Source organism: Aythya ferina (assembly GCF_964211825.1).
Source record: "Aythya ferina genome assembly, chromosome: 1".
Taxonomy (NCBI): domain Eukaryota; kingdom Metazoa; phylum Chordata; class Aves; order Anseriformes; family Anatidae; genus Aythya; species Aythya ferina.
The window spans coordinates 134,790,943-134,804,751 of record NC_140296.1 but is presented as its reverse complement, the minus strand read 5'-3'; the positions used below and the strand labels follow the sequence as shown (position 1 = coordinate 134,804,751).

At 39.9% G+C, this 13,809-nt stretch overlaps 1 protein-coding gene across 5 annotated transcripts in view; it reads right to left on the bottom strand.

Moving 5' to 3' along the window:
* FBLN1 (fibulin 1) overlaps positions 1-12,984 on the bottom strand; it is an 89,027-nt gene extending 76,043 nt beyond the window's left edge. Inside the window, exon 1 of one of the 5 annotated variants that reach the window (XM_084496871.1) lies at positions 12,818-12,984. Coding sequence is in view for 2 of the 5 variants with exons in the window: in XM_084496869.1 (XP_084352995.1) it covers positions 12,252-12,330 (79 nt within the window). In the remaining 3 variants the exon portion in view is untranslated. The other 4 variants (XM_084496869.1, XM_084496868.1, XM_084496872.1 and 1 more) reach the window with 4 other exon arrangements.
* Between the last annotated feature and the right edge of the window lie 825 nt (positions 12,985-13,809).

Sequence of the window (13,809 nt, the reverse complement as noted above, 5' to 3'; positions counted from 1 at the left end):
GGGCCACGAGGATGACAGATATACTTGAGTATCTTGTATTTGGGGAGGCTGAGAAGGCTGGGACTGTTAGCCTGAAGAAAACTCGAAGGTAATGGTGGTGTTCTGATCAATGTATATAAATACCTGACATGAAGAAGAGGGACAAATGAAGTTTCACCTTAACACAAGAAAGCACTTCTTTACTGTGAGAGCATTCAAACACTGGATGATCTCAAGAGGTCCTTTCCAACCTACATGACTCTGATTCTGTGACTGATTCCTTAATGAAAAAATAAGTAAGACCTTTCCATCTGGATGTCTTGGTGCTGCACAGAGGAAGGCAAATCTCATTTAATTATTTTTGAGAGAGAGGCTGAAATAAAGACGGATGAAATCATTTGCTCAAATTACACAGCTAGCTGGTGGCATTAATAGGGAATGTACATCAGGTAATTCCCACACATTTCTCTCCACTGGATTATTAAATGCCTCACATGATTCCCTCATTCTTAGCTTTGCTCCACACATATTTAAAAGGTACAAAATTCAATAAACAGCAGCATTATATTCAAGACTATCCACCTTCACCAATGACTTTCTGCAGTCTGGTAAGGGCAAGCATCCATCTCCTCTGGATCTCCCTATCCAGTTACTAAGCTATTGTTTCCTAGGTTCTCCTGCTGTCTGGGTGTTACAGCCTCCCTCCACCTGTCCATGTATCCACATCCTAACCTACTGCAATCATCAAGATAAGTGGAAATATTATTTAACCTGTTTATGATCACATTTATTCTGACACAGACCAGAAGGAACTTATAGGAGTAGCTTCTCCTATAGGAGTACAGGTAGATATTCATACATGGAGCAAAAAAGAGCAGCCAAAAGCAGTTAGAGAAGATAAGCCTCCCCAGTATCACAGTTGCTTTCAGAGAACAACCTTTATTCCTGTCTAGTGATGATAATCCAACAATTCAAAGCAAAAGGGAAAAAAAGTTTAATAATATTTTGGATGTGTCAATCATCTAAATGTTGGTACCCTTAAGGCATTTACCAGCTCTACTGTGCAAAGCTCTTGAATACTGAGCACATTTCTGGCTATCCCTTTTTAGGAAAGATTAAATCAAAATGGAAAATGTGTTAAGAAAAGCTAGGAAGATGGTCAGGAGAAAAAAAAAGCCCTGTTATATGAGGAAAGGCTGGAAGAAGTAGACCATTCTAAGCCTAGATAAGTAGAGCTTGTGAAAGGATGTGGTTCCCATCAACAAATATTATAGCAGTAAACAATAATCAGAATTACGGGATCAAGTAAACCAAACATTTTTTAATATGAAAATCATTATATTTCCAAATTGAATTACATTAAATGTTAGTTTATTACAGAGCTCTGTACTCAATGACCCAGGTCATCCTTCTAGTCTTACTTACTTACCCAAAATATTGGTCAAAATTCTGTCATCCTGAAGTCAAGGCAGTGTTTCTTTTGAATTCCTCAGTGTGTTCAGAATTCATTGCAGTGTCTAAAAGCTAATTGTAGCTTATAATGATACAGAGAAAATCTGTCTTGTAAATAAATATCTGCCTGTGGTGAAAGACATGCATTTGTGTCTGATCTATTCTTTGGGAATAGGGACCCTGTCTGGTGCTCTCTGTCTGCCAGTGTACTGCCAACAAACATTTCATGCATCAGATCTCATACAATGTGTTACAAATAACTGTTTTTTAGTGCTGTTGTCTGCAATTAATCCTACCCGTGTTGAAAAATGGTGCACAATTAACTGAAGTGCAGAGCTGGCTGCAGGTTTCTGCAGGGCTTTATACAAATGGGTCTTTGGCCAAGTTCCTCCCCAGAAGGACAATCCCTGGCTCCGGACACTGATTCCCTCCCAGCTCTGGCAACACACCTCTACTCCAACCAAATAACTCAAGAATTCAAAGCAGGCCAAGCTAAGCAGCCTCGGCTGTAGGAGTGTATCCAGACAAAGAAGGATTTCAGATACATTGTTGAGGAAGAACTGCAGTCCAGGCTCATTTTTTTTTGTGATATCACAATTCATATCCTCCAAAGATCCTGCCAAAACTCTCTTGAGAATAGAGGGAAGTGAAAAACAAACAGTAAAAAAAGGACTCCACCCTCAAAGCCATTCTTCTAAAACATAACAATAAAAGAGTGAAAAACTTTTTCTCAAGCTTTGCAGTTTGTCTTTTAAAAATAGTCATTTGTGGACCAAGCTCTACCCTTTCAAAATCTCTGAAAGTACTTGCCTCACACTTCCAGGTTCGACTGCACTGGAATTTATTCTAACCTTTTGGCATTAAGAGTTGTTAATGATTATTTAGAAAGAGGACAGACTTATTGTCTTGAAACTGTATTTTTCAAGTATTGTGGATTGAACCGTACATGTGCACATTCATGTGGCTCCCAGGTGGAAATCTGCGCAAGCAGTTCATAGTGAGGCTATTCGTGCCTTCTTGCACCCTTCTCAGGGGAACCAACAGCATGGGGCTTGTCCTCAGTTCTCATAACCACAAGCTCATTAAACAAAGCATCTGGAAAGGAGGTAGTGGAAAGCAGACAACAGGAGCTATCCCAACAACATCTCAGAGAATCTCATTTACTGCATAAAAAAATGGTGGTTCTTTTTTGTCTGAATGTAACCATGCAGCTTTTACTGGCAGTTGACTGGCTTGTGGTACCTCTCAGTGTTGGAATGCCAGAGATGTTCAAGTACAAATTACAGTATTGCTTTTCTGAACCTGGTGCCCCTTCAAACTGTTTTGCCAAGTGCTTAATGTTTCATGCAAGTCAGCCAGAGAAATCTCAGGCATCTGAGAGACAAAACATTTCTGGGAAAGGCTGATGATATTGTCTGTGTTCAGATGAAATATGCACTTCTATTTGGAGCAAAGAACCCTACAGAAAAGTTGTAACATGCAGGAATACACAGTGTCGTCCATTTTGTAAGCTTGTGAAGCAATCGTTCAGCTTTTTGATATCATTAGACAGAAAGATATGAAGATAAACCCACGATCTGTTAAGATGGTAACATTTGCCTTCCACAGATATAGGGATTTTGCAGGCTAATTTACTGATTCAGGACAAAATTCAAGCCTACTTTGGATAAAATCAAATGCAGCATCATCATGGCCTTATCCCTGTAAAAAAAAACATATGTGCAGCAGGGCATCCAAGAGAACTTGAGTTGTGAAAATTATACATGCTAGTATGGCAACAGTTAGGATCCCTGACATGATGTTAGAGAGGCATGTGCAGTATTCTGACAGAAGTTTCAGGAATCCTCTTCAGGGAAGAGTACAGTAGAAACACAGCTGGAACTCAGGTCTCTATTTTTAGGAAAGCTGTCATCATTAAGACTTATTAGATAAGAAGCGATTAAGGGCCACAACTTAAGATGTTTTGCACACATGATGCATTCATGTGCTAGCTATGAACTATGCTGACACAGACAAAAAGAATGGGCATATGGTACTTTTAAAAAAGGTTATTTTCTAATCTTAACAGGACTGCCATACTGTGGAGGAGTTCAAAGCAAGAAATGTGGTCAAAATCTGTATAACTTTAGACTTATATGATGTAATAATTGCTTATTCAGCTGCTACAGTGAATATTTTTTGCAAAGGAAAGATAAGCTTAAGAACGTTATCCAAAAGCATGATTCCTGGAATGAGAAACCCTGAATTACTTCTGGGAATTGTGCAAAAAGTCAGCAAGAGTAAAAGGGAATGGATGATTTTCATGATACTAGCTCTCCAGCTCAATCAAAAAGGGTCAGATTTTTTAAGTAACACTGTAATAGCAGCTATTCTGTACAGCTGCACTGCTGATGGAAAAGCCCATGTACAACCCAGGATTAGATAGCTGTTCATTACTCAGTGCTGATCTATGGAACAGTTATAAAACTGTTACCACTAATTAGAATATCAAACCAAAGCTACACCTCAGTAACAATAGGCTTATCAAGCTAGTGGTAGTAAAGCTTTCCAGTTCTTCAGAACAAGTGATGTAACCGTCATATTCATTACCTTCCCAGCCACAGAACCAGCTGTAGTTGGGAATACATTGGGAAGTAAATCCAGGTCAAGGTCCCAACTCCTTACTAAGGCATTTTCAATCTTTTAAACACATTAATTAACTTTGTAAAATGTAGTGCAGATCTTGCCCTTTACTCAATTTATTCTGTAAGAGACTCAGCACTATGGAATGCAAGAAAACAGAACATGATTATCACTTCTCAGCATATGCAGATATGATACAGAAAGCAGATGGACTCTGTGAAAGCTCAGCACTAGTCCAACATGTTTCAGTAACAGTATGTCATCCAGAATTTCTGGAACACAAGCTTACAATAGACATGCATTGGTTTAGGTTACCAATAAGAAAAATATTTTTAACTTTTACAGTGTACCTTTCTGAGGAAACCTTTCTTTTCTTGTTAAGAAAAAATTCTCTTACCACTGGTGCTCATCCATCTAACTGCCAGCTGAAAAAAAAAATAAAAAAATGCAAGTCTATGTACAGAATTTGATCCTCAGAATAACAAGATGACAATCTGTATTATTCAGGGCTACATTCCTTGTCTTCCAACCTCCCTTTACGTCTGTACCCTTTGGACATACACAGAGAAACAGTATATCCCCTTGTCCAAGGCTTTACTGTGCTTTGGGTTCAGGGCAGACAGGCTGTGCTTGACCTGGTCTGCCACTGCCAATACCAATTATTCCTGAAACTATGACACCTTGCTAATACTAGGTCAACAAGCCAGCTGCTTTGGAGCAGAGGTGGTAGTCAAGTGCTGGCATCTGGGATTTGTAGTCTTGATTTTTTGGCTGTCCTTATAACAAACTGTAGAATTGCTCCTTCTGGCAATGCAAACACACTCTGGACAGCCATATACTGTATCAAAGAAGACAAAGACGTGTTTACACAAGGGGAGCTAGCTGACTTGAAAGGTCTAACTGGTAACAGAGTAACATGACAACTACTGCCTTGTTGCATCCTGAACTTGAGTGTAAATCTAGGGATTAGACACAGAATAAAGGGTAGAGGAGACCTGAAACTATGAAGCAGACATCCACACAACAGAAAATCTGGCCTCACAAGTCCCTGAAATGAATCCTTTGAATTAAGAGCAATGGAGTGATGCAGGAAAGCATACCATCCTCAGCACGGCATGGTGTATTTGCTGGATCTCTTCAGACTAAAGATGGAATTAAGATGCCCTTCCTCCTTTTCATACATGGAGAAAGAAATAATGTTAATGAATGCTTTTCTTCCTCCCAGAGAATCTTCTCTACAGCTCTGTGAGAGACATATCAAGCCCTTCTGGCAAAAGTATGAGCGGGTATAGAAAGCAGTGAGTTGGGGGTTTAAAGGAGAAACAGGGAATAAAATTTGTTCTGGAAATGAAACACCCAGCGAAACAGAGCAAGTTGGTATTGATGGGAAGTACCCTACAGCACAGTTCTTGTTTAGCTTGACCACACATCACGTTTGCCAGTATACAGATCAAGTAAGAGGGAAAGAAAGAGCCAAACTGCTGCATTATTAACGCTTGGATAGAAAGATATCTTCATTCCTCCCATTACGTTGTTCTTACAGGTTCCCTTATGAATCTACCAGCTTGAACTTCATAATGTACATGTGATACCTGAAGCCAAGATGTCCTTCCCACGAAAGCACAAGCCAGGAGCCAGTGCATCTGATGCAGTCTACAAGACTGTCTCCATCACCCACTGGCTCTCTCCAGTACTACTCCAGGCTACTCTGGGAGTTCTGATGACAACAGCATCTCTCTTCCAGGTGGGGAGGGGATATTTAATAATTACGGACTGGCAGATAATCACCCACAGTTTATACACTGCTAAGAAACATGATGCTCTCCACAAAGACCCTTAAAGTATTTCAGCCTCTACCTTCTGATGAGTTCTCAGCTGAGTATGATTATTTCAGGATAGCTGACATTGCTAAGAAAACCCAGTGAGCATACTAACTAAAGTAGCAGCACCCTAAAGGAAATGCCTGGTATGTGAGTCTGTTTTGTGGTTGGTTTTAAAACAGCCAACATTTTACTGGAAATTTCCTTAGCTCTGGAGAACACTCATTTATTGGGAATGTGGCTCTGGTAGTACCAGCAATGGCCATCACACAATTAAGGGGATTTTTCAGATATGGCCAAACCTCAATTTATGAGGAGTCTGTTTGCAGTCTATAAAAGTAGCTCTTAAAATTGTTGATGGTGGCAGCTGGTGATGAGGTAGCTGATGTGTTTGGTGATAAGGACAAGCTTCAGGGAGGCAATGCTATAATGCAACATGCCTTATTTCCTCTGGCAGGGAAAGTAAGTGCTTTAAGTGTGGGTTTCTTATCTTGCCTAAGGTCTAATAAAAAGTCATTCAAAAAAGGGAGGCAATTGGCTACTCAAAAATTACAAAGGGCTCCACCTATTGCAGGAAAACCATAAGGTATCCTATATGCACATAAAAAAAAAAATAAATAAATAAAAAAATAGGGATGAAGAAGCCCTCAAGATTTTCTTGTCCTACCTACTACTCTCAGGCAGAACTGATAAAATGTGATCAGTTCTAGGCAGATTTCTATTTAGTTGTTCCTAACAATAGCAAGTGAGACTGCTTCCACAACCTCTCTATGCAATGGGCTTGTATTTCAAATGTCCTTACTGGCAGATAATTTTTACTACTATATTACCTTACTGTCCACTCCAAAAGACCATTTAAACCCACTGTTTCCATTACTACCTCAAATAGACAGGCTGTTACACACCTCAACCACCTTCTGGGTAGCTGAAGCCTGAAACTTCACCCAGATGTCTTCTCTGTGAACATATTAACTTGAATTTTTTCATTGTGCAAATAATGAAATTACTTCACACTGTGTTGATAATCCTATGGTGTATTTTTTCTTTCTCATTTAGGAACAAATTTTTATCTTCTCTTGATTTCTTCTTTCAAATCTTCAGCAAATATGTCACTGAGAAGTTTTATATAACGTTATAATTCATTTGTTAGTAGACCTGTTCATTTGTTTAAAGCCATGATCATGATATGTACTGTAGTAAATGAGTCTTTAGATAGACCTCAAATAACTTTGGTTCAAGTGCAAGCATACACATCCATTTAAGTTAAAGCAACTGAAACAGGAAGGATATGAAAGTGTAACTGAGCAGTGTGTCTCAGAGTATAAAACACATTTATGCTCAAACACTCCTGTAATTTGTCATGTTAAATGGTTGCAGGAAAATCAGTTTCATACTGGGATCTCTCTGTTTTCAGCTAACCAGAAAATCAGCAATAACAATGTTTTTTATATATTGCTTAAGTGAGATATATCTACTCTGTAAGCATTGCTATTGCAAATAAAAGATAAAGACAGACAATGATAGAAGATTCTAATATTGTACTGCTGCTATATTTAAAGAATAGTCTGGAAAGACCATATAGATGGGCACATCTATACAGCCCAATGAGACAAGGTTCAAGCAACTAATAAACTTGGAAGGAACCTGTAGGCTTTACAAAGTAGGAACAAAATAAAGATAAATTTCTCTTATATATTTATATAGCAATGATTTAGGAAAAGTTATCTTTTGGAGACATTTCTAAAACTCTGTCTTACATTAGATTTTCCTCATTATTCAAACTCTCTCTATATATATTGAGCTGCAAATAGATATCTACCTCTTCCAGGTTTTCTTCCCAAGTACAGACATTAGAAGTACTCAGTACTCTGAGCCTGGAGCTCAGTCAGTGCTAAGGCCTTCAAAGCTAGAAGACAGTAATATTTCAAATGGATGTAGTGCTGGTAGCATTTGCATGGTGTATCATTCCAGTGTAAATACTTAAGTAAATGTTCAGTAAATGTCCTAAAAAAACTCAAATATGTCAGTCAAAGTATTTCTAAATCCACATGCTTACTTTGGCATTTCTTTAGGTATTGCTTTCTCTACTACTAAGCTCAAGGTCTCAACCCAGATTTTGACAGTACTAAAGTGAACCCTTTAGCAAAGAATGTCTTATGTGCTTGTGCAGCATGGGTTGTTTGCAGATGCTACCATAATTCAGAAAATAGTATGACTCCAATGTACTTCCTGTACTTGTGTGGAAAATTCATCAACTCTTCTAGAAGGAAAATTAAAAACAAATTGGAATAATTGAAATGAACTCAAATGAAAATTCCTGAGAATTTAGAAAGTCTTATTCAGTTCCTTTTGCAGCACACACTTGAAATCTGGAGGGCAATTTCTCTAAACCTTTAAGAAGTCTAAAGTAGGCTATGCTAAGCACAAAACAGAGACAGAGGACGCAAAAGTGCTGGGAAGAAAAAAAAAAAAAAAAGTGTTTAAAAAAAATGTAAAAAGTGAAGGTGAAAATCTTCATTAACTGAATTAGCTGAAGATGTGCCAGTGTATTAAGCAAAGCATTAGCACTGGAGATTGTTGTATCCTTTCAAACGGAGAAGAATTTCAACACAACTCTTACTGAAGCATCCTAGTATCTTGCCAAGAGATGATTTCAGCAGGACAAGAATCATCACCCTGTCTGATAAACAGGCAGGTCACTGTCACGATTTTTCCTTTATTATATGCATTCTCCCTGTCACTGTAAACTAACCAGTACATCACCTTTGTAGACACTACTGTGACTATTCCATCCCCAGCTACCTGACATTACCCTGAATATTTCTAAATTGATATTTACTTATAAAATATTATGCCCAGGAATTCTTTACATTCTTCTAGGACTCTTCACTGATCTGTTTTGACCTTTTCTCTCCTTCGTATTCTGTCTTTTTGCTTTATATGTCCCCTTCCAGTGTTTTTTGTTTGTTTGTTTGTTTTGTTGTTGTTGTTGTTGTTCTGGCTCCTGTTGACTCCTTCATTGACTATATTTTTTTTTTTTAACATTTTTTGGCAATGTTGCTACATTTCTATTATTTCTTACCCTGCAGAGTCTTCTCAGCCTTCTGGCTCCACTAATACATTTTATCTTGGGGCAGTGTTATTCACTCTCCCAGCTTTATTACATGTAATGACTCAACTATTAAAATCTCAGCTCCTGACCTACTTCCTTCCATCTAATTTACGTGTACATACATGTGCCTGACTTTTCCCAAGTGCTTTACAGAAATGTTTGTCTATTGCAGCTAAAAAGATCAGCTAAGTTTTTTCTTCCTTAACTTTATTCATTTCCTAATTCACTGTTACTATCACTTTTTGCTAACTGTATTCATAAACTTTTATTCATTTACCTTTTTCATACTAAACCATTGTATCCGACCATGAAAATTCTCACCCATGCCATGATTTTTTAATTCAGATTTCAACTCTCTCTTTCTTGATCTTCTCTTTCTCATCCCCTTGTACTATTTACAGGTATTCTTTACAACTAGTAGACCTATAATCTGCTTACTCAATTGATTTTGCTAACTACTTCTTACGGTCTAACCGTAACTCCCGAAATCAAATTTAGATTCTATTATGGTCCCAGGTAACTATTTCTGAAAAATTCTGGAAGACCTATGACCCATCCTTCATTTCAGAAAGTGTTAATAAAAATATTGTTGAACTTCAGTTGGTCTTAAGACAACTATTTATTAAAAACATGTAGAGTTGATATGAAACTTGCAGAATGGGCAGAAGCGATACAATAAATAAATAAATTTTGAAAATCCATTGACCTGCTGTCAGATTTTGCCTGAAATCTGACAGAATAGTATAAATATACTGCAGTAACTTGATAAGCTAGTTTGTGAATTTTCATCTTGGATTTCACTAACATGTCTGCTTTCAATTACACAGATGAAAAACAAGAGTTTAACATTTTGTTCTTCCCCTGATTGCAATAAAATGTCATGCCGGAAAGTGGACTATTAAAAGGAAATTCAAGTGAAAACTAATTTAGAGATAGCACTCATGTTTCAGAATTAGACTTTTTGTTGGTATGTGATTTTTAGGGAGATATTCTCTATGATAGCACGCAAGAAAGCACAAACCTAGTCTTTTCTAAGTCCTACCTCCACCCATATATTTGTTATAAATTTACTTCTATAAAAGCAAATGTAAAAGCCATGATCTTAAAATAAAACTCATTCCACACACTCAGCGGAACATTTTTTTTTCTATTATTACAAACTATAAGCTCACCCTGAATAGCCATGTTTCCAGATGTTTAGTGAGTTAAACTGTCTGTGTCTGTAGTACCAAGACATGCCAAAGGCACGGCTAGAGGATGAACCGTTCATACACTGACTGGACATAATGATGTGAGTAATCCATCTTTTTCAGCAGAGACAGTAGTTTATACCAATGCAATTTTTTTTTTTTTTTTTTTTTTTTGTAACAAGAATGCAATGTTTACAGGAAAATCAAGTTGTGTTATACAACCTAGCAGGTTTTTAAGACCCTTACTCTTGCAAAGAATTACATGCATAACTATCTTCATGTGCACTGGGCAGTTCCCCTTAATCCAGCCTTTTCTTTTTTTCAGAATGAGGACTACTGATTAATAGATACTGGAGATTCACTAGTAAGGAAAATCAATTAGAAAACTGACAGAAAGAAGCTTAAGAGGAAGTTGTATTTCAGAAATATGTTGCTATAGCAACTTGGCAATTGTATCTGTAAAGCCCTCTGAAGATCATCTTCACCCCAAGCCCCTTGATACTAGGTGTACAGAGGAATCCAGACTCTGCCACAAAGAGCATATACTTGCATAACATGAATTCACCATGTAGTTTCTTCATTGGCCTGCAAAACACAGATGGCCTTGTGAAATAATGCAGAAAAGTTATCTTACAGCAACTACGATTGCTAGTAATTACTAAAGCATATTTACATTCTCAAAAAATAGACTCAGCAGTCTACTCTTCAAGAAGTAGTGTCCTAGAAAAAGTTTCTTAACTGCTTTTAAACATCCAAATCTAATTTTATCCGAGTTACTGTTTTCAAAATTCTAAGGATGCAGAAATTCACAGGGAAATTAGAGTATTGATCTTTATTTGAGACTAGAGACCTAACGTACCTTTTATCACCAAATTTGTCTATACTTTTTCATAACAACCTTTGAAAACCTGAACTTACCTAATTACTTAGTTTTTCTAAAAAGCAGTGCACTAGTTAAGGCTAAAGGTACACTGCATTACAAAGTGACATTATTTAGTGTTTCACAATAATGCTGAAAATTACTATATCCCTTCAGTGAATCACAGTTACAAATTTGTTGATGTACTCTGTTGTCTGAAAGAAAGTAGGCACTGCCCTGGGATTTTAGCACTAAACATTGCTTTCTTAAGCTTCTTTATTCTGTTCCTCCTTTTTCAAAAAAGAGCGGCTAACACCTCTTTGTCAAAAGCAAGGTATCTGTGACAAATGCTCTACAATATACAAAAATATAAGAGCTAAAATACTGCAACAATAAGAAATAATTTACTTCACTGGTTTTTATTTGTGGCTTTTAGGCTGATGCCAGGGACCATATGTTTGTAAACACTTGCCTGGGGAATGGCATGGCCAAGCCTCAACTCGCAAAGGCCCCCTTTGGTGCTCCTCTAGCAGAAAGTCACTTAGCTGTGGGCTAGGATAAATTCACCGTCACCACATGAAAAGCAGCTTCTTTGCTGTATCTTATCGGTTATGTTTTCGTTGGATTACTCTGCTGACTTAAATGAATATCCTCCGTTTATATAGTTTTTAGAGAATGGGAAAAAAGTGCATAATCTAGAAAGGGAAACACGGCTTGGATCCAGAGCCCTACTTTCACAAGCACCCCCACAACACGGTATCATACATAAATACTTCAGTATTTAAAAGGCCCGTACGCTTTGCTTTGCTATGCCTCCTGCAGCAGCGCGGTTCCACACTCTTGATCCCACTTTTCTTTGTGGGGTCCCGCAGCCAGCGGACCGGACCAGCCTCCTCTCCCGAGGCCAGGCTTCGGGGCACCGCACCTCAGAGGAAGCCCGGCGTTTCAGGGGTCCCTGAACGAGCCGGGCCGGGGGACTGCGGGGCACCGAGAGCTGCAGCCCGGCCGCCCCAGCAGGCACCCTCCGCAGCTCGGGCAGCGGAGCCGGTGCACGCCCCGCCTTTCTGCTCCCTCGCCCTCGTGGCAGCGGCGGGTCTTCAAAGCCTGCCCGGGGACACCCGGGGAGGGTTACGGTGGTCCCCGCCGCCCCCTTCACCGAAGCCCTCTCGCCCCGCGGGGCCGCTCCGGGGGTCACCTCACGGACAGACAGCCCTTACCTTGGCCGCGGAGCGCGGGCGGCAGCAGCGCCAGCAGCAGGAGCAGCCGCAGCGGCCGGGCCCCGCCGAGGTTGTCCATCGGCCGCCGGCGGGAGCACTGGCACCGAGCGGGACCGCGGGGGGCTCGGCGATCCTGAGGCGGCCGGCGGGGCTCCCCGCTTTTCTCTCGCTCTTGCTGCGTGTTTCTGTTGTTATCCCAGCCGCCCGAGACCGGTTGGGAAAGAGCTCGCAGGAACCCCCCTCTCGGTGGGCTTCACAAAGATTTAATTCACCTCCTGCCCTGTTAATTGCACAGCCTGCAAGTGTTCGGCAGAGGAGAGCAGCACTGCGGCTGGGAGGCAGGGACCCTATTGCATCTGATACCCCTACTCTCTCCCCGCCACCCCCACACACGCTGTAAAAGTGACTCCCTTCGGCTCGGAAAACTTTGCAGATCCTCAGCGTGAACCTAGGGACGGCGTGACTGATTCTGCGAGGGAGAAATGCAGCAAATTCCCTCGGTGCCAAGTAGAAGAAAGCCACAAACAAAAAGCAAAGCGAAGCAAAAACAAAACAAAAGAAGCCACCTAGCCGGGAAGGCAGGGTTCAACCTCTGGAGAGGAGATTTCCAACCCCCCTTTCGCGGTCTTTCCACCGATTTTACTCCACGATAACTTTTTTTTTTCCCTCTATGAAGAGGGTTTTAAAAATGAGAGGTATTCTAGAATATTTCAATTAAATTCACTGGAGGAAAAAAAAAAAAAAAAACCTTCTCCTTTTTCCTTCCCCTCCTTGTAAAGAAACAGGATGAGAATTTCTACCCAAATGAGGCAGTCAGCTCTGCTCTGTCGACTCCCTCCTTTTTTTTTTTTTTTTTTTTTTTACCTCTTATCTTATTTAAACAGGAACACAAACACTGATAGTGGTCAAAGGAAGAACTGGTTTGAAAGCACCCAGTTGGCTATGCTGTTGCCAAGATCTTTTAGATAATGTGGGCGATAATATTTGCAGGCAAATGCATGTGGAAACAGCTGGGGAGTTCATCACCCCTCTACACTTTGCCCTATGTTTTACTCAGAAGAGCAGTTGGAAGCACTTTATATTTACTTGGTTGTTGTGTCACAGGGACCCTGACTGGACCATTCATGTTGTAACCCCTCAATACCAATGTTAGATTTAAGGCACTTAGAGTTGAAAGCATGCATTTTTTCCTGCACCTGGTTACTTGCTCTTTCCTTACACAAGAACAGAAAAATGGCCACATGGCCAGTAGTCCAACTAGCCAAAAGCTTGTTTTCAGCGATGATCATAAGTGCTCACCAGAGGAAGGGTAAAACCAAGGCAAGCACATGTGATGTTGTCCTTCCAACCTCCGGCTGCTTTGAGTTTGGAGCATTTCCTCTGTGGAATGCAGTTTCTGTGTAGCCAGTAGCCCTCAGTGAGTTTCTATTCCAGGTATTTATCCAGTCTCCACATGAGTAAACCTTTATCACCCAAAATACCCTTTGGGAGCAGGTTTTGTAGCTCTGCCACTGACTGGGTGGAGGGCTGTTTCTTTTTGTTACTCCAGCTACCTTCT